Source organism: Gadus morhua, chromosome 12, assembly GCF_902167405.1.
Source record: "Gadus morhua chromosome 12, gadMor3.0, whole genome shotgun sequence".
Classification (NCBI taxonomy): domain Eukaryota; kingdom Metazoa; phylum Chordata; class Actinopteri; order Gadiformes; family Gadidae; genus Gadus; species Gadus morhua.
Window position 1 is genome coordinate 11431788 of NC_044059.1, and position 23181 is coordinate 11454968.

Consider the following 23181-nt stretch of genomic DNA (forward strand, 5'->3'; position numbering starts at 1 on the left):
TTGAGTTTGAAAACATGCATTTATTCAGCATGTCTCACCTAAAAAAAATAAATGAAATTAAGATCTTTGACATTTTGCCTTATAAAAATAGTACACAAAATGGTCGAAAAGAAAATGTTCCAAACTGAAATGATACATAGATATGTATCCAGCTGTTCTGCCCTTTCTATAAAACATAAAAAAAAAACTAAAAAAAAAAAAAACATATATATACATATATATCGATTATGTTAATTTTGTGATCGTTTGACGCTAAAATCGAAATCGCGATCAACATTCGCTGAATCGCCCAGCCCTACCTTGAACTCGTCCTGCAGCAGGCTGGTCTCCACCCCAGAGCCCGTCTCCTGCAGCACGCTCAGGGTGCTGTGGAACTCAGACAGGCCGATCTCCGTCTCGCCAAACTCGTTGTGCTCGATCATCGCCTGGTGGATCAGGATGTACTGGGTCTGCACACACACACATACACACACACACACACACACAGGCACACACAAATAGACACACACACGCACATACACAAGTAAATAAAACACCAACCTTGACCTATCATGCCATCCCAGATACGACGAGGACGCTAATGACGTCGACGATCTTGACAACAGGCGGCAAAAGATCATGAACAAAAACACAGACGACACACACGTTGACGTCCTTTAAACAAAAACATGCCGAGATCATAGAGCAGCAGAACGGCCACGCCCCGCCCCCTCTGGGCCCCGTCTAAACCCTGTGACGGCCCGGCCCCTCTGGGCCCCGTCTAAACCCTGTGACGGCCCGGCCCCTCTGGGCCCCTCTGGGCCCCCGTACCTCCACTTGCACCATGAGGCAGCGCTGCTTGCGCAGGTTGACGATGTAGCCGTAGATGTCCATCCGGCGCTCCGACTCCAGGCTCTCCATCATGGCGTCGATGCTGATGTAGGTCCCGGTCCGGCCCACTCCGGCGCTACACACGCACCGCACACACACACGGACGCACACACACACACACACACGCATAGTTTGATTAGTGTTTTACTCAACACAACGCGGTGAACGTGAAGCTCATGTACAGGCAGTGACACCGTGGTAACGGGAAGCTCATGCGGTGTACCTACAGTGTCACCCCGGTAACATGAGGCTCATGTGGTGTACCTACAGTCAGTGTCACCGCGGTAACCTGCGGCTCATGTGGTGCACCTACAGGGTCACTGCGGTAACGTGAGGCTCATGTGGTGTACCTACAGTCAGTATCACCGCGGTAACCTGAGGCTCACGCGGTGTACCTACAGTGTCACCGCGGTAACGGGAGGCTCATTGGGGGACTCAGGGTACCTGCAATGGATGACGATAGGCCCGCTGAACAGGTTCTTGAAGGCGTTGACCCTCTTGCGGAGCTTCAGCAGCAGTTGGGGGTCTTCGGGGACCCCGTGGTCCGGCCAGCTGGTGAACTGGATCTGGGTCACCTCCCGCTCAGTGTTATCCCTCTTCTGAAGGGGACACACACACACCAGGGCGAGGCTGAGACAGAAGACCCCCGTACCAGCAGGGGAATGGACCGACCCAGGTGGGCCGGACGTAGCCTTAAAGGAAATCCAAACCCCGCCACAACATGTGTGGTGTTGTGTGTGCATTACGACGTCCACCACTCTGGGTAAACACCATTGAATGTACAGCCTCTGATTGGCTGATGGCTCCCCTGGTCACCTGCTGATTAAGCACTGATGTGACACACCTGTGCCCTGAATTAACGGGGTGTTCACAGGGGAGGGTCACGCCCTGTCTGGGGACGAACACGCACCCAGAGCCTGCTGTCGGGGCCAGACTCACGTTGGACAGGGTGAGAAGGCGGATGATGTAATCTGGACATTGCTCCTCTTTGTTGAGCTTGACTTCAAACTCCTCAAAGACCTCCGGCGTGCTGGTCGTGGACGGCCAGTACTGGGCGCACTTCACCTGCAGGGGGAGAAAACAGGAAGCGGACGGAACCACGTGTTTATGACTCGTTGCAGAGTTTAGAGTTCACCTGGGCTCCGCATAACCTTTCTCCCCACTGTCTTACGCTCCTAAAAACACCCTTCTTACGCACTTATTGTATGTTTTTACGTCCTGGCGCTTTATGTACGCACTTATTGTAACTTCCTTCTCCAAAGAGGTCACAAAGATTGTCCCTCACCCTGTTCCCTTCCTCGCAGCGTGTCACCATGACGATAATGGAGGACTTCTGCTCCCAGGTCATCCTCCAGAAGGAAGCCACGGTCTCGTCCTTGGGTCCTGTTACACGCACACGCATAAACGCACACACAGACACACGCAGACACACACACACACATATACACGCACACACACACACGCACACGCACACACAGACACACACACACACACACACACATACGTATTATTCATCAAACAGGGTGAGTAGGATCTGTCAGATTGTAAAATGTTTATGGATATATTCCTGTACCTTGAGCTGCGATGTACTTCTTCGGTTCTTGGAACCCCTGTCGTAAAACAACAACACATTGTTTTTACAGATTTGCCCCACCTTACAAAAAACGAGTGCTAATCCTAGATTATGATGCATTGATACAACTAGTACTACAGCCTTTACTCAAACTGCTTCGAAAAAACAACTACTACCGATAACTCCAACACTGATACCATCACGACCAATACAATTACCACATTCATGATTTTAATTTGTTTTCTTTAATTAGTTTACGTTGATGAAGCTGGCGTTGATGTAGTCACACCCGTGCTCTCCGTTCCCACTGGTCAGCTGAACGCGGTTATAGTCGTCTAGGAGAGAGAAGCAGGAGAAAGTCCGTCAGCCATCGACCGCCAGTATACGACGACACAGCTGTGAACATTCATCTCCCTATGTCGATGTTGACAGTGTTATTATCATCAAACCCATCTCTCCTTGTTGGTGCCGTTATTGATGTTGGGCATCATTTAAATTGTACGTCAATGATTTACTTTTTAAATAATTCCGTTATTTACCTTTGCCAATTATTGGTTTGAAAAAAGTTTAGATACAGAAGTTTATTTGAGATATGAAGGTGATATGAAGATAAGGTGCTGGATTGGCTCCAAGCTGCCATGGTTGGTGTTGGCTATTCGTCAGTGCAACCCGATCCACGCCTCCACCCTCAGAACACCACTTTCTTGTGGATGGAGGGGGCCGGGACGCATTCACACTCACAACCCTAACCCCTTTCAAACACCCATCATGAGCAAAAATGTGTGTGTGCGTGTGTGAATGAATGTGTGTGTCTCAATATGCGCACGTGAGTATGTGTGTGTGTGTGTGTATGTGCGTGCATGCGCACACGTTGGTTTGTGTATATGAATATGTGTGTGTGTGTGTGTGTGTGTGTGTGTGTGTGTGTGTGTGTGTCTCTGAGTTAGTGCATGGAGAGGCTCCCCTCCACTCACAAGGCAGGATGTCCACGTAGCGGTTCTTCACGGCGTTGTACGACCTCTTGGCCTCCTTCATGGTGTTCCTGGAGAAGATCCTGGGGACGCTCTGCAAGAGAAGGGAAACGCCTGTCACGGCACAGACCCAGACCACAGCAGAACTGGTCTACAGCAGCGCTGGTCTACAGCAGCTAGAGTCTACAGCAGCGCTGGTCTACAGCAGCTAGAGTCTACAGCAGCGCTGGTCTACAGCAGCGCTGGTCTACAGCAACGCTGGTCTACAGCAACGCTGGTCTACAGCTAGCCCGGGGAGACATGCTGATCCTCTGGGTTCACTCTCAGCTTCTCTCTGCACATCTGTCCGGTCAGGAGCCCGTTAAAAGTCCCCCCAAAAGAATGGCAGAACCAATTAGCGGTAGAGTTTCATTAATGGCTGAGCAGAGTGGCTTTCAGTTTTTGACTGACTTAAGGCCACGCCTTCAGCCAGGGTCGGAAAGCAGTGACCATGTGCCACGTAGCACTCGTCTCGGAGAAGTTCTCAACCGCAGATTTTTGAGACAGTTGTATTTCGTTTACGATTAAAAAAATATGCGAGGTCCGGACCTCGTGACCTCATAGCTGGCTACGGACGTGCCCCCGCCCACACGGGGAAATCGCCTGATGCCCGGTCCAGGCCGTACCTGAGACCATCCAGATGGTCAATGTTCTCTGCATTTCACTGGCTGGGAGACCGTCACCGGAAACCACACTCAAAAAGCCCCATGATGCATTGTGGCGGACCGTCCGCTGAAACCGCACTCAAAAAGCCCCATGATGCATTGGGGCTGACCGTCCGCTGGAACCGCACTCAAAAAGCCCCATGATGCATTGTGGCGGACCATCCCCTGAAGCCGCTCTCAAAAGCCCCATGATGCATTGGGGCGGGCCGTCACCTGAAACTCGGCCAGGAACAGCCTTCCCTCGTCGGCGATCTTCTTCTTGTAGACGTCGAGCAGGACCTCCGCCCCGATGGGCTCCAGATGCATGAGTTGGTCTTCCTCGTCTGTGGGAGAGACCGGAGTTTGGTCGTACCTCTTTTGCGTGAATACATTTGACCTTTCAACATTCAATATTCCTACTCCCTTCATAATGTCCTCATGCGGGCTCAGTGGGATGAGCTGTTGTTCCCTCGTCAGTATTAAGAGAGTTGAGAAGGTCCACTTTCTAGTGTCTACTTACTTGTCTGTGGAGTAAGCAGGAGACCATCATCCTGGCTACGGAGACAAAATAGGGTTAATTTATCATAATTTGTCAACGCATGCTACTTAGTAAGTACAGTGATTTTGAAAGTCGCTCATTTGCTAAAACTCAAAGGCACATGCAAACACTCAATATGTCACTTTTCACTGCAGCCTACGCACTTAATGTACGTTGTAACTCCTGACACTTAAAAATAGAACTTAGCATCACGTAGCGTCTTGTCCTAGCTAACATGGTTGGATATGCTGAATGAATTAACCAACCAATTGTAAATGCTAAGAGCTTGTTTTTATGAACATCTTTACTGTACCGACAGTAATATATGGTTTCTTTCTTCTGACAAATGCACTTATTGTGAGTCACTTTGGATAAAAGCGTCCGCTAAATGCCCTGAAGGTAAATGTAATGAAACGTGATGTAATGTTAGAACCGCCTCTTACTGTGTCTTCTTGCGCTGCAGAATGTAGATCTTGTAGAGCACAAAGGACAGGGCCAGAGCCGTGAGCAGGATGAGGAACACCAGGAACCCAATCAGAACTCTGTCGTTGTCTGGAACAGAGGAACAACAAGGAAATGCAAACATACTCCCAGACACTTATTGTAACATGTGTATAATATATGTGTAAACGTATGTACAGTATGTACGTTAACATACGGACACACGTAAGAAAATGAAAACACAAAAATACAAAGTGAGGGAATGCTGAAATGTTTGTGTATCTTTATGCATTAAAGAGCCATTGAACCCAATTGTTGGTTTTACACATGGTAACTGGTCTTATATGATCGTCAAAATAGTAATCTATGCCATTTTATCAGTTACTGAAAATAAGTATCCAATTTAGAGGAAAAATGGGTCAATTCCCATGTGTTTTTGGCAATATTCTCAAAACACGACGTGAATGTTTCTCTCTGCGGAACACTAGTATTGTTCTTTTCGTGACGTCAGACTAGGCTTTTCCGATGTAGTCTGGCGTCACGAGTCACGACCAAGGGGCAGCGGCGGATAGTGTGGCCGTGTGGAGCTCTGCCTGGGCAGCGATGTATTTAATACCCGTGTCCGGGCGAGGGTTCGATTTAAAAATATATATATTTCAAGAAAATTCAAAATACAACATCGCTCATTATAACACTCGTAACAGTTACACAACGACCGGTCACCGTACTAAAAAAGTATCATGAAGTTGCCGTGGGTCGTAACCATGGGGATAACACGCCCCCCTCTTTCCTAAAACTCGGCCCAAAACAATTTTTTTTAATCAAGTGTTCGAATCCCAGCCGAAGCAGCGGGCTCACTGGCTCTTTAACGTTAAAAATAAGAAAGCAGAGTGCTTCCTGAGATGGCTTCAGGTGTGTATACGAAACGAAGACTGGAGGATACATACAGCTGGTCTGAAGTTTGACTATCAACGCTTTCCCGGAATTCACTCCATTGAAGGCGACGATCTAAAAACACAAGAGTTTCAGTTGAACAAGGTGCGACACATACCTGGATAGGTCGGGCGGGAAGGGGTCGTCACACCTACCGATACCGTGTACCCCGTGGAGTAGCTCAGATCACCGAATTGGAAAAAACAACTTCTGTTTTGCATTTTCTTGTGAACTCCAGGTGTGATTGTGGCGTGGTACGATCCTTTTGGACCTCTCCAATCGCCCTCTATTAAATCAGTGCATTCCACCTGGAAGGCATTGTTCTCCACCTGAGTTGTTCTTTTAATTGTAACGTTTTTGGGCACTAAGAGACAGAGGAGGATGAATCACGTTCACTTTCACACGTTTCAGAGTCAGTTTAACACGTTCAATTACATTATTGATCTACATCTTCTAGATCTATGTGTGCTCCAGATTCAGATAACTTTATTTATCCCTATTGGGAAGTTGTTTGGGTCACAGTGTTTCTCTGCTCCAGAGAGAAAGACGGTCTTGCTACTGTGTGCTCAGTATTGTGGTATACTGTGGGCTATTTGTATATTTGACATAGGGTAATGAAAAAAAGTGCTTCTGCGAATTATACCTCCTATGTTTTAGTTATAGTTTTACAAGAGCTCACCTCCAGCGCTGGTACAAATGTGTCCCTCTCCGTGTGGCCTGCCAATGGGTTTATCGTTGAAACGAGGTTGAATTTTGCAATTATACTTAGTGTAGGGCAGCAAACCAGTCACTTCACAAGAACGTTCCTTTGAGGAGGGAGCTAAAGGAGACAAAGAAATAGATGAAGACACCATTGACCAACAGTAGAACAGACTGCATGGCTTGTGTCTTTCTTTGTATTTGAATTGTAGACAAGAAAATAAATATCTTAATAGATCTAAAATCACGAGGATGAATATAGATGATCATGTAAATAGACGTAACAAAAATGACCTTACTGTAACGAGCCTTGTCTTTCCCAACACAGCTACAATTGTACGAGAGGTCGTTATGCTGTGAGAGATTTGGACAGTGTTTGCTGCTTGCATTCCATTTAAACTTTACACTTTCTTTGCTAGGTGTATCCGTCACCTTCAGTTCTAGATCTGTCAAACACAATAAATACAAATACATGTTAAACCCAAGTGTCTACTTGTGTTACAAATGGTGCTTTAGTACATTTTACAAATGGAAGCGCTTGACAGCATGACGGTGAAATAATGTTGTAGCTCAAAGCTAACGTCGCATTTTTTACTTTTCGGACCACAACCAACCCGCTTAAAAAGAAATAAATAAACAAATACAAGATGTCCCAATCAAATGAAAGGATGTCTGGCTGGTGAGGTCCTATCAGAATCCTAGTTACAGCCTAGTCATGCCTCTCTCTGAGCATGGAGGGCCCGGGCGCGAATTTATGAATCCTACCATGGCCACGCCAAGACCCGCCCTACTCTGTCTGTGATTGGCCGGGATGCATGCAACTCAACTGGACGCATTAGAACTCTACGGTACCCTCGCTGTGAGCATTCGAGAGCGTCACAAAAGCAAAAATGATCGCAAAAATAACGTTCTCCACGTCCACCCCCTGGGAGCCGTGCAGAGACTCCTGGGTACCGACCTACAAGACTACCGCTCCGCTACAGGACTACGTGGAACCTTCTGCGGCGGTCCAACCCGTGATGACTCCCCTCTCAACCCCAAGGTACTTCACCTTAACCTTAACCTGAACCCTGCACTCTGGAAGTCTTCCCATTAGCAACCAGCAGACTGTTGGAGGTGTGCGTGCGTGCGTGCGTGTGTGTGCGCACGCGTGTGTGCGTGTTCATGTATGTGTGTGTGTGTGTGTGTGCGTGTATGAGTGTGTGTGTCCCGTTAGAACTTCATTAATCAGTGGATACAATGTCAGAGCGTAAAATAGTAGAACAACATTGAATTGACATATCTGTACCTCTCAAATATACAGCTAGCATTGTCGACTTAAACAATCTGACTTGTTAGGTTGACATATTGTTATTAACATTGACCTCAGCTTACCACAAGTGATGTTGACTTCTTTGGTGACTCTCTTTTCAATGGCAATGGTTTTGTTATGCAGGTTATACAGTACACCAGTGCATGTGTATTTCGTGTAAGGCTCTAGCTTATCCAGCTTGTATTTCTTTTTATCAGGGCCTGTTGGGTTGATAGATGTAAAAGGGAATCATTAGCTTTGAAGAGGAAACCTATGATACCGGGAGAGCTTTTGAATAACTGCTACTTTCAAGCATTAATAAAGTCCTAGTAAATATTGAATTCCAAGTGAGTTCATCATTTATAAAGCCGTTATCAAAGAATAAGTTATGGAAAATTATGGTTGATAAGATCAAGTTTAAGTTGATTTACAAACTATTTAAAATGTGGTAATAATGCTGTAAACACTTGATAATTCTTGATTAGTCCAGGTACGTATAGAATGCACTAGTTAAGTCTTCCTGGTGAGCTCATGGAAAGTGAGGACTCTGCCTTACTAAGCATTGATCAATTACATTTAAAGGCTGGAAATGACTTAAGTACCATTGCAGCAGTACCAAGAATTAAGTTATTTCATAGTCATAATTTTAGATAAACTCACACAAAATGACACACTGTAAATAGTTGTCATAACTGTAAGTAATTAACTTACGCTTTATAAATTATCTTATGTACTATTATCTCACTATCTTATTAATAACTTAGAACTGATTATTAATTGCTTACTTATAAGTATTTAGGTAAGAACAATGCTTAATAATTGATTAATTCACCATGAATTCACTATTTTCTACTACTTCTTTAGTGCTTCAAAGTCACAGTGACTCACATGATGTTTTCTCATACATAATATATATTCACATTTCACTAACCTTCGCAGGTGAAATTAATTCCAAGACCTTCACATTTTAAATCCATTTGATTCTTCCAGTTGATTTCTGCTGGAAGTTTATTGGGAACTTCAAGTTTAATGTTGTCCGGATTCAAGTATTCTGTTGATAAAACCATGTCTTTGATGAAAAAAACGTCACAATGTGTATAGATGGGAGATAACGCCATATGCACTGACAGATGAAGAGAAACCTGGTCAGCCCAGCAAAACATACCTAAACTGATCCATTTGGTGAAGTTCAATGGGGGATAACTGTTCAATGGGGTTGTCAAATTTGTACAAAGGTCTGTGTACTTCGGTTTGATGCAGAATTTATACTTTTTGCTTGACACATTAAACACGGTATTCCAGATATTCCATTCAGTCTCGTAACAAATATCTTGGTAGGAATCGGTTGGAAGTTCTACAATTTCATCCTGATCTGAAATAGAAATATCGTTAGTGTGTTACATTAAATGACACTAGCCCAAGTTCTGGAATACAGGCGTATGCCTAATTAGCTAGAAATGGTCAAGCTAAGTCCTACTTACTGATGCCATTGGTTTTCAGTTCCAGATTCCTACCACACGTTACTGTTAGATGTTTGCTTGGACTAATGTGAACTGTGTAATTAGTCGAAGGCTTTAGGTATTGTAGAAGATGGGTTTGGTTTGTGCCACTCAGGGCCACGGTCACTTTGTTCGATTCATTGGTGCTTCGTTTAGTGAGCTCGATGCTGTAGTTGCCCTCAGTGACGTTTTCAAAGGTCAACAGAAAGCCAGTCTTATATGCTTCCCCACTGTAATTACCTGCAGATTGAGAAGAGACATGAATGATATTTAGCATCTTTCAGACCCCCTGTAGTTGGAATAACTATTGCGTAACGACACTGAGACTTACACAGGGGGGGTGGAGGACCTAGGGAAAGGAAAACAAGGGTGAGGAAACAGACACTAAGTAATGGCCCACATGCCCGCCCACACTAAGTGGGCCGGCATGTGGACCCTGCAGCCGCTATCGCAGACAACATCGATTCAACACAATCAATTTGTTCAAAATAATTCTAGTTCAGCACGTTTTGTTTCGTGATTCAGTAATATCAACATAACCTTCAGAACATTAAGGTCATGGAAAGGAGTCCATGTCTGCAAAGTCCAACCTGTGGTGGCTGTGGGAACACTGGTTTGTGTGGCAGCGGTCTGGGGAAGACTGCTTGGGTTTGGAGTTGAAGTTTTCAAGGGTGAGGATGCAGTGCTTGCGGGTGAGGATGAATTGGTTGAGGGTGAGGATGCATTGGTTGAGGGTGAGGATGAATTGGTTGAGGGTGAGGATGAATTGGTTGAGGGTGAGGATGCATTGCTTGAGGGTGAGGATGCAGTGCTTGCGGGTAAGACTGCAGTGCTTGTGGGTAAGACTGCAGTGCTTGAGGGTGAGGTTGCATTGCTTGAGGGTGAGGTTGCATTGCTTGAGGTTGGGACTGCAGTGCTTGAGGTTGGGACTGCAGTGCGTGAGGGTGAGACTGTAGAATGAATGAGACGACATTATGGTGATCACAGGGGCGAGAGGAGAGAGAGAGAGAGAGAGAGAGAGAGAGAGAGAGAGAGAGAGAGAGAGAGAGAGAGAGAGAGAGAGGGAGAGAGAGAGAGAGAGAGAGAGAGAGAGAGAGAGGGAGGGAGGGAGGGAGGGAGGTAGATTACCTGTGGTACTCTGATCTATAACGGGGAGAGAGAGAGAGAGAGAGAGAGACGTAAGGGTATGTGAGGTAATAATTTAACTGCATTCTTAACTGTTTTTTTTGTTGCGGAAATTAAATACTGCATCACAACTCACCAGTGGGATTCACCTGACCTAGAGATGGAGAGAGAGAGAGAGAGAGAGAGAGAGAGAGAGACATAGATGTAATTGTTTCCACGATGAGGTAATAATTGAACTGCATGATTGACAGTTGTTTTTTTGTTTTTTTTGTGCAGAATGAAACACTGCATTACAACTTACCAGTGGGAGTCGCCAGAACTACTACTACTACAAATGGAGAGAGAGAGAGAGAGAGAGAGAGAGAGAGAGAGAGAGAGAGAGACGTAAGGGAATGTGAGGTAATAATTTAACTGCATTCTTAACTGTTTTTTTTGTTGCGGAATTTAAATACTGCATCACAACTTACCAGTGGGATTCACCTGACCTAGAGATGGAGAGAGAGAGATTGAGAGAGACATAGATGTTGTTGTTTCCACAATGAGGTTATTATCTAACTGCATGATTCTATTATATATTCTATGTTACTCAATATTGACTATCCTAAAATGTGCTAAATCTAACACCCCCTATTTTGAGATTCCTTTCAAACAAAATAAAAAAATTATAATCAACCATCAAGCAGGTCAAATACAGACTAATATTATAGACTCATTCAAAATATCAGATATCTTCCTGTACGCAATTCTGCAGCTATTTATCTAGCGAAATGGTTATCAGACTGAAGGCCTGATTACAAGAGGATGTGGACACTGTTGAAACTACGTAAAACTGGAGTGTTTTGCAAGTGTAGTTCTGCAAGTAGTAACAAAGTCATTTGTCACTGTACTTAAGTACAGTTTTCATGTATCTGCACGTTACTCAAGTCAATTTAGTTCATGTGGTACTTCAACTTTTGCAAGAGTACATTTTTATCTGTTTGTGCTTTTACTTCAGTACTATGTGTGAGTACTTCCTCCACTACTGAGGAACAGAACGAGTTTCTTTGTCGGACTAGTGACTTAGCCCTTACTGGTCAACCATCTGTGTTACTTTCCTCTTAGTTAAGATTTCCCAACTGCTGCTATATTGAGAGATGTGTGTGTTTCATACACACATCATGTGTTACACATTGCTTCATCATACGCATTCAGACTGTTTTTTACGCTGGATTTACATGTCTCCAGGCAGATGGTTTAACAACACCGTCCTGAATGACACGCTTCATCGTCATGGCTTCTCCCTGTGTGAGGGACCGTGTAACATAACATCCAGGTGTAAACTCTGTCACGGAGCAAGGCAAAAAGATAAAAAAGGTTTGAACACCGGGGCTGCAATGCCGTGAGTGTGAGCACACCACTTCATGTCGCTTCCTCCTTCCCCGTTTCATTCTCTGTGTACGTTGATATTGTCGGCACGTCCATCCCATTATTAGAGAAGCACGTGGTTCAGGAGGTAGAGCGGGCTGGCTGGTAACCGGAAGGTTGCTAGTTGGATCCCCGGCTCCTCCTAGCTGAGTGTCGAGGTCTTCCTGAGCAAGACATCTCCCCCTAACCGCACCCTACGACCTGATCGCCGCCTTTTGTGGTCGACACCGCCGTCGGTGTGTGAATGGTTTTGGTTTTTTTAGGCAGAATGAAACACTGCATTACAACTTACCAGTGGGAGTCGTCGGCTTTACTGCAAATGAGGAGAGAGAGAGAGAGAGAGAGAGAGAGAGAGAGAGAGAGAGAGAGAGAGAGAGAGAGAGAGAGAGAGAGACATAAATGTAAGGGAATGTGAGGTAATAATTTGACTGCATTCTTGACTGTTTTTTTTGTTGCGGAAATTAAATACTGCATCACAACTCACCAGTGGGTGTCACCTGACCTAGAGATGGAGAGAGAGAGAAACAGGAAGAGAAAGAGAGAGAGAGATTGAGAGAGAAAGAGAGAGAGAGACATAGATGTAAGGGCATGTGTTGTTATAATTGAACTGCATTCTTGACTGTTTTTTTTTGTTGCGGAAATTAAATGCTGCATTACCACTCACCATTGGGATTCACCTGACCTAGAGTTGGAGAGAGAGAGAGAGAAACAGGAAGAGAAAGAGAGATTGAGAGAGACATAGATGTAATTGTTTCCACGATGAGGTTATTATTTAACTGCATGATTCTATTATATGTTCTATGTTACCCAATATTGACTATCCTAAAATATGCTAAATCTAACACCCCCTATTTTGAGATTCCTTTCAAACGAACTAAAAAATTATAATCAACCATCAAAGCAGGTCAAATACAGACTAATATTATAGACTTATTCAAAATATCAGATATCTTCCTGTGGGCAATTCTGCAGCTATTTATCTAGCAAAACGGTTATCAGAGCGAAGGCCTGATTACAAGAGGATGTGGACACTGTTGAAACTGCGTAAAACTGGAGTGTTTTGCAAGTATAGTTCTGCAAGTAGTAACAAAGTCATTTGTCACTGTACTTAAGTACAGTTTTCATGTATCTGCACGTTACTCAAGTCAATTTAGTTCATGTGGTACTTCAACTTTTGCAAGAGTACATTTTTATCTGTTTGTGCCTTTACTTCAGTACTATGTGTGAGTACTTCCTTCACTACTGAGGAACAGAGTTTCTTTGTCGCACTAGTGACTTAGCCCTTACTGGTCGACCATCTGTGTTACTTTCCTCTTAGTTAAGATTTCCCAACTGCTGCTATATTGAGAGATGTGTGTGTTTCATACACACAACATGTGTGACACATTGCTTCATCATACGCATTCAGACTGTTGTTTACGCTGGATTTACATGTCTTCAGGCAGACGGTTTAATAACACCGTCCTGAATGACACGCTTCATTGCATGGCTTCTCCCTGCGTTAGGGAGACGTGTAACATAACATCCGGTTGCAAATTCTGTCGCGGAGCAAGGCAAAAAGATAAAAAAAGATTTGAACACCGCAATGCCGTGAGTGTGAGCACATCATTTCATGTCGCTTCCTCCTTCCCCGTTTCATTCTCTGTGTACGTTGATATTGTCGGCACGTCCATCCCGTTATTAGAGAAGCACGTGGTTCAGGAGGTAGAGCGGGCTGGCTGGTAATTGGAAGGTTGCTAGTTCGATCCCCGGCTCCTCCTAGCTGAGTGTCGAGGTCTTCCTGAGGAAGACACCTCACCCTACCTGCTCCCTACGACCTGATCGCCGCCTTCCGTGGTCGACACCGCCGTCGGTGTGAGAATGTTTTTTGTTTTTGTGCAGAATGAAACACTGCATTACAACTTACTAGTGAGGGTCTTCGGCTCTACTGCAAATGGAGAGAGAGAGAGAGAGAGAGAGAGAGAGAGAGAGAGAGAGAGAGAGAGAGAGAGAGAGAGAGAGAGAGAGAGAGAGAGAGAGAGAGAGAGAGAGAGAGAGAGAGAGAGAGAGAGAGAGAGAGAGAGAGAGAGACATAGATGTTATTGTTTCCACGATGTGGTTATTATTATTATTATACGTTGATATTGTCTGCACGTCCATCCCATTATTAGAGCAGCACGTGGCTCAAGAGGTAGAGCGGGCTGGCTGGTAACCGGAAGGTTGCTAGTTCGATCCCCGGCTCCTCCTAGCTGAGTGTCGAGGTCTTCCTGAGCAAGACATTTCCCCCTAACCGCACCCTACGACCTGATCGCCGCCTTTTGTGGTCGACACCGCCGTCGGTGTGTGAATGAGTGAATGTGAGGCAATGTTGTAAAGCGCTTTGAGTGGTCACTGGTTAGGAAAAGTGCAGAATAAATGAGGACCATTTACCATTATCTCCCCGTGTGTCGCTGGGGCCTACTGGCCGCCAGTTGATAATTGTTGTCTTTATGAGTGAGATAAAGTTCCTGATATTTTGTAATAATACTAATATTAAACGGTTTTCAAATTCAGAAGTAATAAACGTATTGTTTGTTTGAGGAACATTCACGTCTCTGTTCCTCACTGCCTCGCCTGCAGGTCTGAACTTTGTTCTTGGGAACCCGGTTATTATATATTGGTATGTCATATTAGTTCATCACATGTATTTCCTTGATTTAATAATAACACGGTGGCGTTGGTGGACAACAATCGGTCTCCTTGCCACGCCTGGTTCACAAGGGTTTCTTTAGTGAATGTAGTTGGGGTGTTTTGGATTTTAATTAGCTGTGGTTTGGATAGGTTGGGGAAGCTCTGCACTAGAGAGCGTATTTACGAATCGGCTCGCAACACGGTAGGACGATGCATACCGTGCCTCAGTTTTAGCAAGTTTTTAGAAATAGATGTTATAACCACAATAAAACACACGCATAAATGTGCCGTGATGGGTTTCTATCACAGGAAAGAAGTGAGTCGTGTTCGCTGTTCTTCTGACCAGGTTTGGAAAGAGCTCTCAGACTCCTTGGTGACGCTGTGTTAATGGGATTGACAAGACCTTGTAACTCAGACTGATAGCTGTAGGTGGGGAAACTAGCACCTCTCTGCTTGGTGAGAGCAGGTGGAGGAACTCAACTCTCCCTGCTGGGGGTAAGCAGGTGGAGAAACGTACCCCTCTCTGCTGGGTGAGAGCTACTGCAGGGGGAGAAACCGGGGCTGTTGCAAGAAGAGATGATTCTCACTGGATCTTGTGTATAGGCCGTGTGTGGTATAACCTGGTTGCTATGGCAAATGTGCAAATACCAAGGACAATTGTTCTTTCAGAATGCTAACCACCATTTCCTGTCTGACTTGAAAAAATGAGTAAAATTGCAAAATGTTTATTTCCTTATTTTGTGGAGGTTGGCCGATTCTATGGTATCGTTACATTTTTTTATTCTATATTATTTTAATCTTAATTTTTTAACATATTTATTTTTATATAGTAGCCATTGAACAGTATTATTGTGGTTTCCGTATCATAGTAACCCTAAAGTGTTAGAAATCATTCTGCATCATTTATACCAATCCCCCTGATACATAAAGGCAATTTGCCAAAAACATAGAAACATTTTGGTTCTTTATTCATCACAGTGCGAACGTGAAGAGAACGTTTTCCCCTTGTGTCTTAGACAAGGAGACGGTGCGTGACAGACGAGATACCACAGTAGCTGGGGAGGACAATGAGACTCAGGATGTGGTTAGGCTAGGCAGGCTGCATAAAAGGAGATGCATGCTCTTTTGCAATGGCATTCACTTTGTCTCGGGCCCTAAGGGCTTGTTGGGAGAAGGCTTTGAATCTGACTAATGTCAAAGATGAATTTGCCGCCAAGACCCCCCTTCCCCCCGTCTCATAGCACAATCACACATGCACATGCGCACTCACGCGCACGCACACACTCTGGCTTTTACAGCGGAAGCTTAGCACGGCTAAAAATGAATGCTCTGTAGTCCTACTGAGCACATTTTAACATTGAACGTGACATTGAAGCATCCTATGTTTTTGACTCTCTGTCGACCAGTCCTACTCCGATCTGAGCTTTATCTTTATGGGGGGGGGGGGGTAAGGCCGACTCACCCAGAAGGGAAGGCTTCTTTGACACTCATAGTGAAAGTAACACAACATTGGCCGTGACCATGGGGATGGCCACTTAGTCCCCCTCCCTTCTCCTTCTTTCAATGCTCAGCCCAAAACGCTGCCTTGACCCATGAGAAAATATTCATTTTGGTTCTCCATATTAATTGCTCAAGACTTCTTTGTTTGTTCCATTCGTGTTTTCGGCATCAGACCAATATTTAAGAACCAGTGACAGAATAGCATATACCAGCTATGTTTAACATCATAGAAGGAATACCAATAGATTTTCAGCACTTCATATGTATATGTAATGTCCTTATTTATCCTTACTGGGCTTATTACACTGTTGTTAAAGTGCCAGTGAATCATAGTTATATGTATGTATGTTGTATAATACATAGATAATGTTAGTCATATTCTGCCCATGTGTAGGTCAGAGATTAGTTGGGATGAAGAGGATTTCAAACCCCAAATTACATTTCTAAGATATTATTCTTCACTTGGTCTGCAATGTCTCTTTTACATGCTTTCGTCAACGCCCTCTCATTTCAGACAAATCATTTGATCAGTTCCAACTTCCCTTTGCAGCAATATAAACTGTTTAGCTCACACATTCTCTCTCTCTCTGTAATCTCCCCCGATTACAACGTTGTATTTTTGGCCCACCAACTTCCCCTTTTCCTTTCTGGGTAATCTTCGAAGCATTTCACTGTCGCCTTGTACCGTCTTGACACTGCACTGGTTCCATCTGACACTGATACTGTAGTGGTTCCACCTGACACTGATACTGTAGTGGTTCCACCTGACACTGATACTGTAGTGTTTCCACCTGACACTGATACTGTAGTGGTTCCACCTGACACTGATACTGTAGTGGTTCCACCTGACACTGATACTGTAGTGGTTCCACCTGGTTCCACCTGACACTGATACTGTAGTGGTTCCACCTGACACTGATACTGTAGTGGTTCCACCTGACACTGATACTGTAGTGGTTCCACCTGACACTGATACTGTAGTGGTTCCACCTGACACTGATACTGTAGTGGTTCCACCTGACACTGATACTGTAGTGGTTCCACCTGACACTGATACTGTAGTGGTTCCACCTGACACTGATACTGTAGTGGTTCCACCTGACACTGATACTGTAGTGGTTCCACCTGGTTCCACCTGACACTGATACTGTAGTGGTTCCATCTGGTTCCATCTGACACTGATACTGTAGTGGTTCCACCTGGTTCCATCTGACACTGACACTGCACTAGTTCCATCTGGCTCCATCTCACAGCCGGGGCGTGCTCCGCTCTGCCACACACCAGGAAACACACTCGGCTCAAAATGGAACACGGAAGTGGTCGGGCAGCCTCCTCTGCGTCTGCCCCCCTGCTCTGTGTGGGGTTAGGGTGCTTGCAGCTCCGGTAAGCGACCTGGTGTATGTGTTCCACGCCATGCTGACACGTCACTGTGCCCGTCCCATGTAGATTGTCAACATGTTTGGGATGAACACTGCCGCGCAGAGGTAAGGTGCTCTAGGTAAGGCTGATGGGGTCAGCAGAGGCACCATGGTGGGCTCGGTGGAATGGGGAATGGGTGTTTTGACTAACGCAGCAATTATTAGCTAAAACAGATCAGAGTGAGAGAGAGAAAGAGAGGAGGGAGAGAAGAAAATAGAGAGCGAGAAAGAGAGAGAGAGAGAAAAATAGAGGGAGAGATGGAGTGAGAGAGAGAAAGGGTGAGAGAGAAAGATAGAAAAGAAAAGAGAGGGAGAGAAAGCGAAAGACAGAGCGAGAGAGTGTGAGAGAGAAGAAAAGAGGGAGAAAGAAAGAGAGAGAGAGAAAGAGAGAGAAGGTAAGGGAGAAAGAGACAAGCGAGAGAAGAAATGGAAGGGTGAGAGAGAGAGAGAGAGAGAGAGAGAGAGAGAGAGAGAGAGGGAGAGAGGGAGAGAGAGAGAGAGAGAGAGAAAGAGAGAGAGGGAGAGAGACAGAGAAAGAGAGAGAGAGAGAGACAGAAAGAGAGAGAAACGAGATGACTGATAATGATTCTGGCACCTTTGCTGTAGATGACTAAAATGAACCTTGATTGTTATTGGAGCGGATGGGCAGAATATGAATAGATGAAGAGGATGAATCCTGCAGGAGGATCTCTCTCCAGCCCGGGAACAGACAGGGGGAGAGCTCGGAATAGACAGAGATTGACTGACAGGTGGCATCAGGTGTGACAGACCTTCCAGTCATGCCGGTGGCATCATAGAGAGCTCGGGGTGGTTCCACCCTCGCACACACACAAGCGCTCATTCACGAGCGCCCAGGAAGCACACAAATAAACACAGCCACCTCGCTGTACCTTCTTGTGCGTTCGCGCTCACTCACTTATGTGCGCACGCCCACACGCACGCTCTCACATCACACATGCACTCACACACACACATGAAAAAGAATGTCAACCTGTGAGACTGTGTGTGTGTGTGTGTGTGTGTGTGTGTGTGTGTGTGTGTGTGCGTGTGTGCGTGTGCGTGTGTGTGTGTGCGAGGTTGAACTATCAGCCTTCCTTTAGTCAGAAGAAACAGCTTCTATGTGACACACCCAAAATAAGTCTCAAACATGAACACATGCTGGGATTTACTTCTACTAAATCAAAAACGTAAACAAATAGGCAAAATACTTCGATGAATTCCTAATTCTTTTAGCAGGTTTTCATCTAACGTAACTGCGTATGCTACAGTACAAAGTATCTGGTGGGTTACTGGCGGAAACACGACCAGAAAGGGAAACTATTGAAATGAACCGTATCTTTACCGAGCTACTCCTGCAGAAACATACCCAAAGACCGCTTGGGTCGCGCACCAAAATATTAATCTTCTTTTAGTTCCTATAATTTTCAATTTCACACTTTATGTTTATTTCTCGCTGATTTTATTTCTCTACATAAGAGATGAAAACAACAATAGTGCTGTCGCAACTATACACAGAGCTGTATAACTGAATGAATAACTGAATAACAAATCTTATCGCGTTCAACGCCACTCAATACCTGATCTGGATACTTAACTAGTTCTTCCGCCCGTCACCCAGAACTCAACAGAGGAAGAGCAAACGATCCGTGACAGATCAAACTCTGCTCTCCAAACTCTACTCACAGTTTGCCATGGCGACCAGCCCAGCCAGCAGCAGCAGTACCCTGAGTCCGTCGAGCCCAGCCATGTCCGGGACGGCGAAGGTGGGATCCTAAAGGTCCCGACACCGAGGTTCTCCCGGTTCCACCAAGCGAGTCGAAAAAAACCTTCAAGAACCAAACAAACCCTTCATGATCCTCCGCTCCAAACGCTGAGCGACCAGCAACCAAAGTGTTTTAAAACTGGGTAAAACAGGGGTGTTGGTTGCGATGGAGATACATACGTTTTGTGTCAGCGTGGGCCTTTATCACAGTGGACAGCGCTTCCTGAGCAGCTTGTTCCTCAAACTCTGGTTTCATGCAGAGCGCTACGTCATGATGCGGAGGCGCTGCTGCTGCACGCAGGCCTCACCTTTTCACTTCACAGGAAGCTTCGGCTCGATCGCGCCACGGCCCAGCCGAGAACAGGAAGTCTCGCATCGCGCCGCTCACATCTCCTTTTTCAGAGTGTTACTTCTACCCGGCAGTACAGTCGCCCCGAAGGGCCTCTTTAGTCATATCTCCTTGTGTGTTTGATCCCCCACGATATCCCAGTGAAGGAGAGCTCTGGGTGAGAGAGCTGGCTGGGGCTGACGGTATTAAATCGTCCGTTTGGGTACAGAAGGAGCAGGTGGACGGTATTGTCCCTCCTGTTGCCTTGTCTCGGCACACGTAGACCCAGTACTAAAGTGAAACAGACACATGGGTACGTTATCTTGGCATTAAGATCTTACATACAATGAAGCACACAGGGCTTTTACCACCACTGCCTGGGAGCCGTATAAAGTGTCACTTCTGTTTCCCCGTTGACTATCTTTATGGTGTGAGAGGGAAAAGTGAACAAGTGGGGAAGTGGATTCTGTAGGGTATAAAGTACAGCACACCCCTCCTCCCTTACTGTACGTTCACACCAAGAGCTGTAAAAGATGCAAAATCGCCGAATAGCTCAAAACGCAACGCTGTCCAAAATATTTAAAGCTCATATCGCTCTTGCGATTTTGCTTTTCCATTTAAGGGAGCCGCGCTTTTTGCCTGCATGCTCGTAGTGCTGCTGCCGAGCCACAAAAACACAAGATAGTCATAAGTTTGGTCGATAGAAAAAAAATACTAAGCATAAATACGTGAAACACTGAATAACTAATTAATGGAGCGATTGCTTACATGCTAGATTATAGCTTAGTTGATCCCTATCGTGTGTGTGTGTGTGTGTGTGTGTGTGTGTGTGTGTGTGTGTGTGTGTGTGTGTGTGTGTGTGTGTGTGTGTGTGTGTGTGTGTGTGTGTGTGTGTGTGTGTGTGTGTGTGTGTGTGTGTGTGTGTGCGTGTGTGTGCGTGTGTGTGTGTAGTATTGTTTATTATGGAAATGATCCGCTCAATTATTCTCTCATGCACCATGATGAAGGAACAAATGTGTGGTAGGAACTGGGAAACAAAGTTCTCGCGTTTGTTTACTGGTACCCACGCCTCGGACCCACACCCACATCTGCATTCCGATTGGCTGGCGGTCATCTACAGCCGAAACGCTACTAGCTCATTTGCATAGAGTTGAGCCGTTTTCAACTCTCATTTACAGCTTTAAAGCTATCGCTCAAGCGTTTTATCGCTCCTATCGCTTAATCGCTCATGTCTAATAGAAAGTGAATGGGCGTTTATCGCTCAAAACACTTTACAGCTTTTGGTGTGAACGGTCCCTTCCCCCCCGTATTAGGGAGGACTCTCCAGGCCTGAGGAAACTTCACAGCCCTGGCCGCTGTTATAAGGCTCCTCTGTGGTTGTCTGGGACGGTGCATCTGTGTGTGCATCTCCGGCTGACAGGGGGTTTATCACAGGACACCGCACACAATATCGGTAGCTCCTTCTGAGCTGGTGTACTCTAAATTATGCATTTTGAATAAATGTTGGTATTTAACGATACAATCCAGATAAATAAGAAATGTGAAACACCAAGTAAATAGCGTCCATCTAGCTCAACATATTGATTCGTTAAGTTTTGATAGTAGCCTATATATCAGGGTTCAAATATGCAAGTATCGAAAGTAAAACTAAAAAAGTACAAAGAAACAAATCGTTTTTTTGGACGGACACATAATTCCTTCGCAGCAGCCAACGGACGTAAACATAATCATCTTCCTGAGGTCCTTGTTTGGGCCATGATCCTGCGAGATTTGATGCAGCGGTGATATTTGAGGTTGATCGCAGGCACACGCAACACGATATTATTACGGAAGCATGTCAGACAAGCCGTTAGTAGGATGAGACAGTTCTTTTCGGATTTTTTTGGTAGAGAGTAATGACAAGTCCACTTCAAATGTATTGGTGTTAAATATTTTTTATGTGTAGTTGCGTAAAAGTGAAATTCCAAAGTATTTATACTTTGTTAATTTACATCACTGAAGAAAATAATTAGTGGGCTCAGGAAAAAAATGGGCATTAGAAGCCTTGATACCCTGCTAATAAGTTAACAGTTTACTACATTAAACTGATATATTGGGCAGCTACTTATAGTAATACCTGGTTAATTTCCCTTGTGGTGCTTCCTGTTATACTGACAGGAAGTCATTAAAATGTGTAAAACAATTAAACACGTTAACGTCGATATTGAACATGTATGTAACGTTATGCTTGGAATTCAATCCAAAATATAAATCATAGTTGTAGCTTAGGGCGTACTCAGACTAGACCATCTGTACCGTGCCCAAGTCCGTTTCACACCTAACCGTGCTCAAGTACGATTGAGTACGGTTGGCGTGCTCTCACTAGCTAAACGATCTTGACTTGAACACGGTACAGGTGTGAAACGGACTTGGGCACGTGTGAGTGCGCCCTTAGTCTTCATGTTTTGTCTTAAAGTCTTCACAAGCTATGAGACCTAAGAATTTTCCATAACTGGTTTATTTTATTTGATCAAACGATGGCTTCTTCCTGGCTGACCTCATCGTTACAGGAAGTGGAACAGGAAACATGTGATGATATGTTCGGCCTTGTTTCTGCTTCTTCTTTATTGGGAAAGATAAACCAGCTTGAAGGGTCTGTTTAGGTGACCTGTCTTTCACCTGAGCGATCTGACACTGAATCAAATGATGCTATTGGTGTTATTGTATTTAAACAAATTGTAGTTTAATGAAATTCATCCATGCAGTGTTTTTATATACAATCTAAAGACTTCTGATGATAATTTCTGTGATAATAGTTAAGATAATCAGTACAGAATTATGTACACAGTACTCTTAGCTTTGAGCATAGAAACCACTAAAACCACTGTCCATTTCCAAACTTCGCTTTATTTGACTTCTCTGAATTTTGAGTTAAAAAAAGCCAGGGGTGGCTTAATTCAACTACATTTAACCCTAAAAACACCTCAATCCAACCGCACCTTTTTGCAAAACATAGTAAGTTAAAGTGACACTTACTGTGAACTACGCCTCATTATAACTACACTTGATGTAACATAGCTGTAGACGTAGAACCATCGAATCACCAGGCTTGTGTAGTTCCTCTCTGTGCCACAACAGCTGTTACCACACTGGGGGGGGGGGGGGGGGGGGGGGGGGGTTAAGGATGAACACATTCTTTCCATCATGCACATCTTTTCTTTGCAAGAAATATGGCACACTTGCATTCTGACTAAACGTGCTTTTCAACCCATGTACCCATCATGCACCACACTACACTGTGGTTTATCACGATTCTATAAACAGGCATGCGCATGCGCGCGCACACACACACTCACACACACACACACACACACACACACACACACACACACACACACACACACACACACACACACACACACACACACACACACACACACACACACACACACACAGGTATGAGTCAACCTTACGCAGGAAACAATTTACAGTGAGGAAAAAATGTGAACCAAATGAGT

At 44.9% G+C, this 23181-nt stretch overlaps 1 protein-coding gene and 1 long non-coding RNA gene across 7 annotated transcripts in view; both read right to left on the reverse strand.

The window, feature by feature from the left end:
- The window catches only part of ptprc (protein tyrosine phosphatase receptor type C), a 24699-nt gene extending 5011 nt beyond the window's left edge, over window positions 1-19688 (reverse strand). The window contains exons 1-30 of one of the 6 annotated variants that reach the window (XM_030371913.1): window positions 19537-19688; window positions 19278-19420; window positions 12692-12709; window positions 12512-12529; window positions 12320-12340; window positions 11091-11108; window positions 10925-10951; window positions 10760-10777; window positions 10627-10641; window positions 10089-10448; window positions 9830-9847; window positions 9481-9738; window positions 9165-9371; window positions 8931-9050; window positions 8083-8220; window positions 7008-7154; window positions 6689-6829; window positions 6165-6373; window positions 6024-6084; window positions 5079-5187; window positions 4618-4652; window positions 4332-4441; window positions 3418-3508; window positions 2702-2778; window positions 2444-2480; window positions 2156-2253; window positions 1810-1935; window positions 1315-1469; window positions 811-946; window positions 300-449 (exon numbers count right to left, since the gene is read on the reverse strand). In XM_030371913.1, the coding sequence (XP_030227773.1) occupies window positions 300-449; window positions 811-946; window positions 1315-1469; window positions 1810-1935; window positions 2156-2253; window positions 2444-2480; window positions 2702-2778; window positions 3418-3508; window positions 4332-4441; window positions 4618-4652; window positions 5079-5187; window positions 6024-6084; window positions 6165-6373; window positions 6689-6829; window positions 7008-7154; window positions 8083-8220; window positions 8931-9050; window positions 9165-9371; window positions 9481-9738; window positions 9830-9847; window positions 10089-10448; window positions 10627-10641; window positions 10760-10777; window positions 10925-10951; window positions 11091-11108; window positions 12320-12340; window positions 12512-12529; window positions 12692-12709; window positions 19278-19341 (2982 nt within the window). In that variant the 5' untranslated portion in view covers window positions 19342-19420; window positions 19537-19688. Of the gene's footprint in view, window positions 1-299; window positions 450-810; window positions 947-1314; window positions 1470-1809; window positions 1936-2155; window positions 2254-2443; window positions 2481-2701; window positions 2779-3417; window positions 3509-4331; window positions 4442-4617; window positions 4653-5078; window positions 5188-6023; window positions 6085-6164; window positions 6374-6688; window positions 6830-7007; window positions 7155-8082; window positions 8221-8930; window positions 9051-9164; window positions 9372-9480; window positions 9739-9829; window positions 9848-10088; window positions 10449-10626; window positions 10642-10759; window positions 10778-10924; window positions 10952-11090; window positions 11109-12319; window positions 12341-12511; window positions 12530-12691; window positions 12711-15805; window positions 15818-19272; window positions 19421-19536 lie in introns of all 6 variants that reach the window. The other 5 variants (XM_030371914.1, XM_030371915.1, XM_030371918.1 and 2 more) reach the window with 5 other exon arrangements.
- Window positions 16112-17870, reverse strand: LOC115555216 (uncharacterized). Its single transcript, XR_003978845.1, has 2 exons — window positions 17059-17870; window positions 16112-17021 (listed from the first exon to the last, which is right to left on the reverse strand). It is a non-coding gene; the product is annotated as an uncharacterized LOC115555216 (long non-coding RNA).
- Window positions 19689-23181: the final 3493 nt, after the last annotated feature.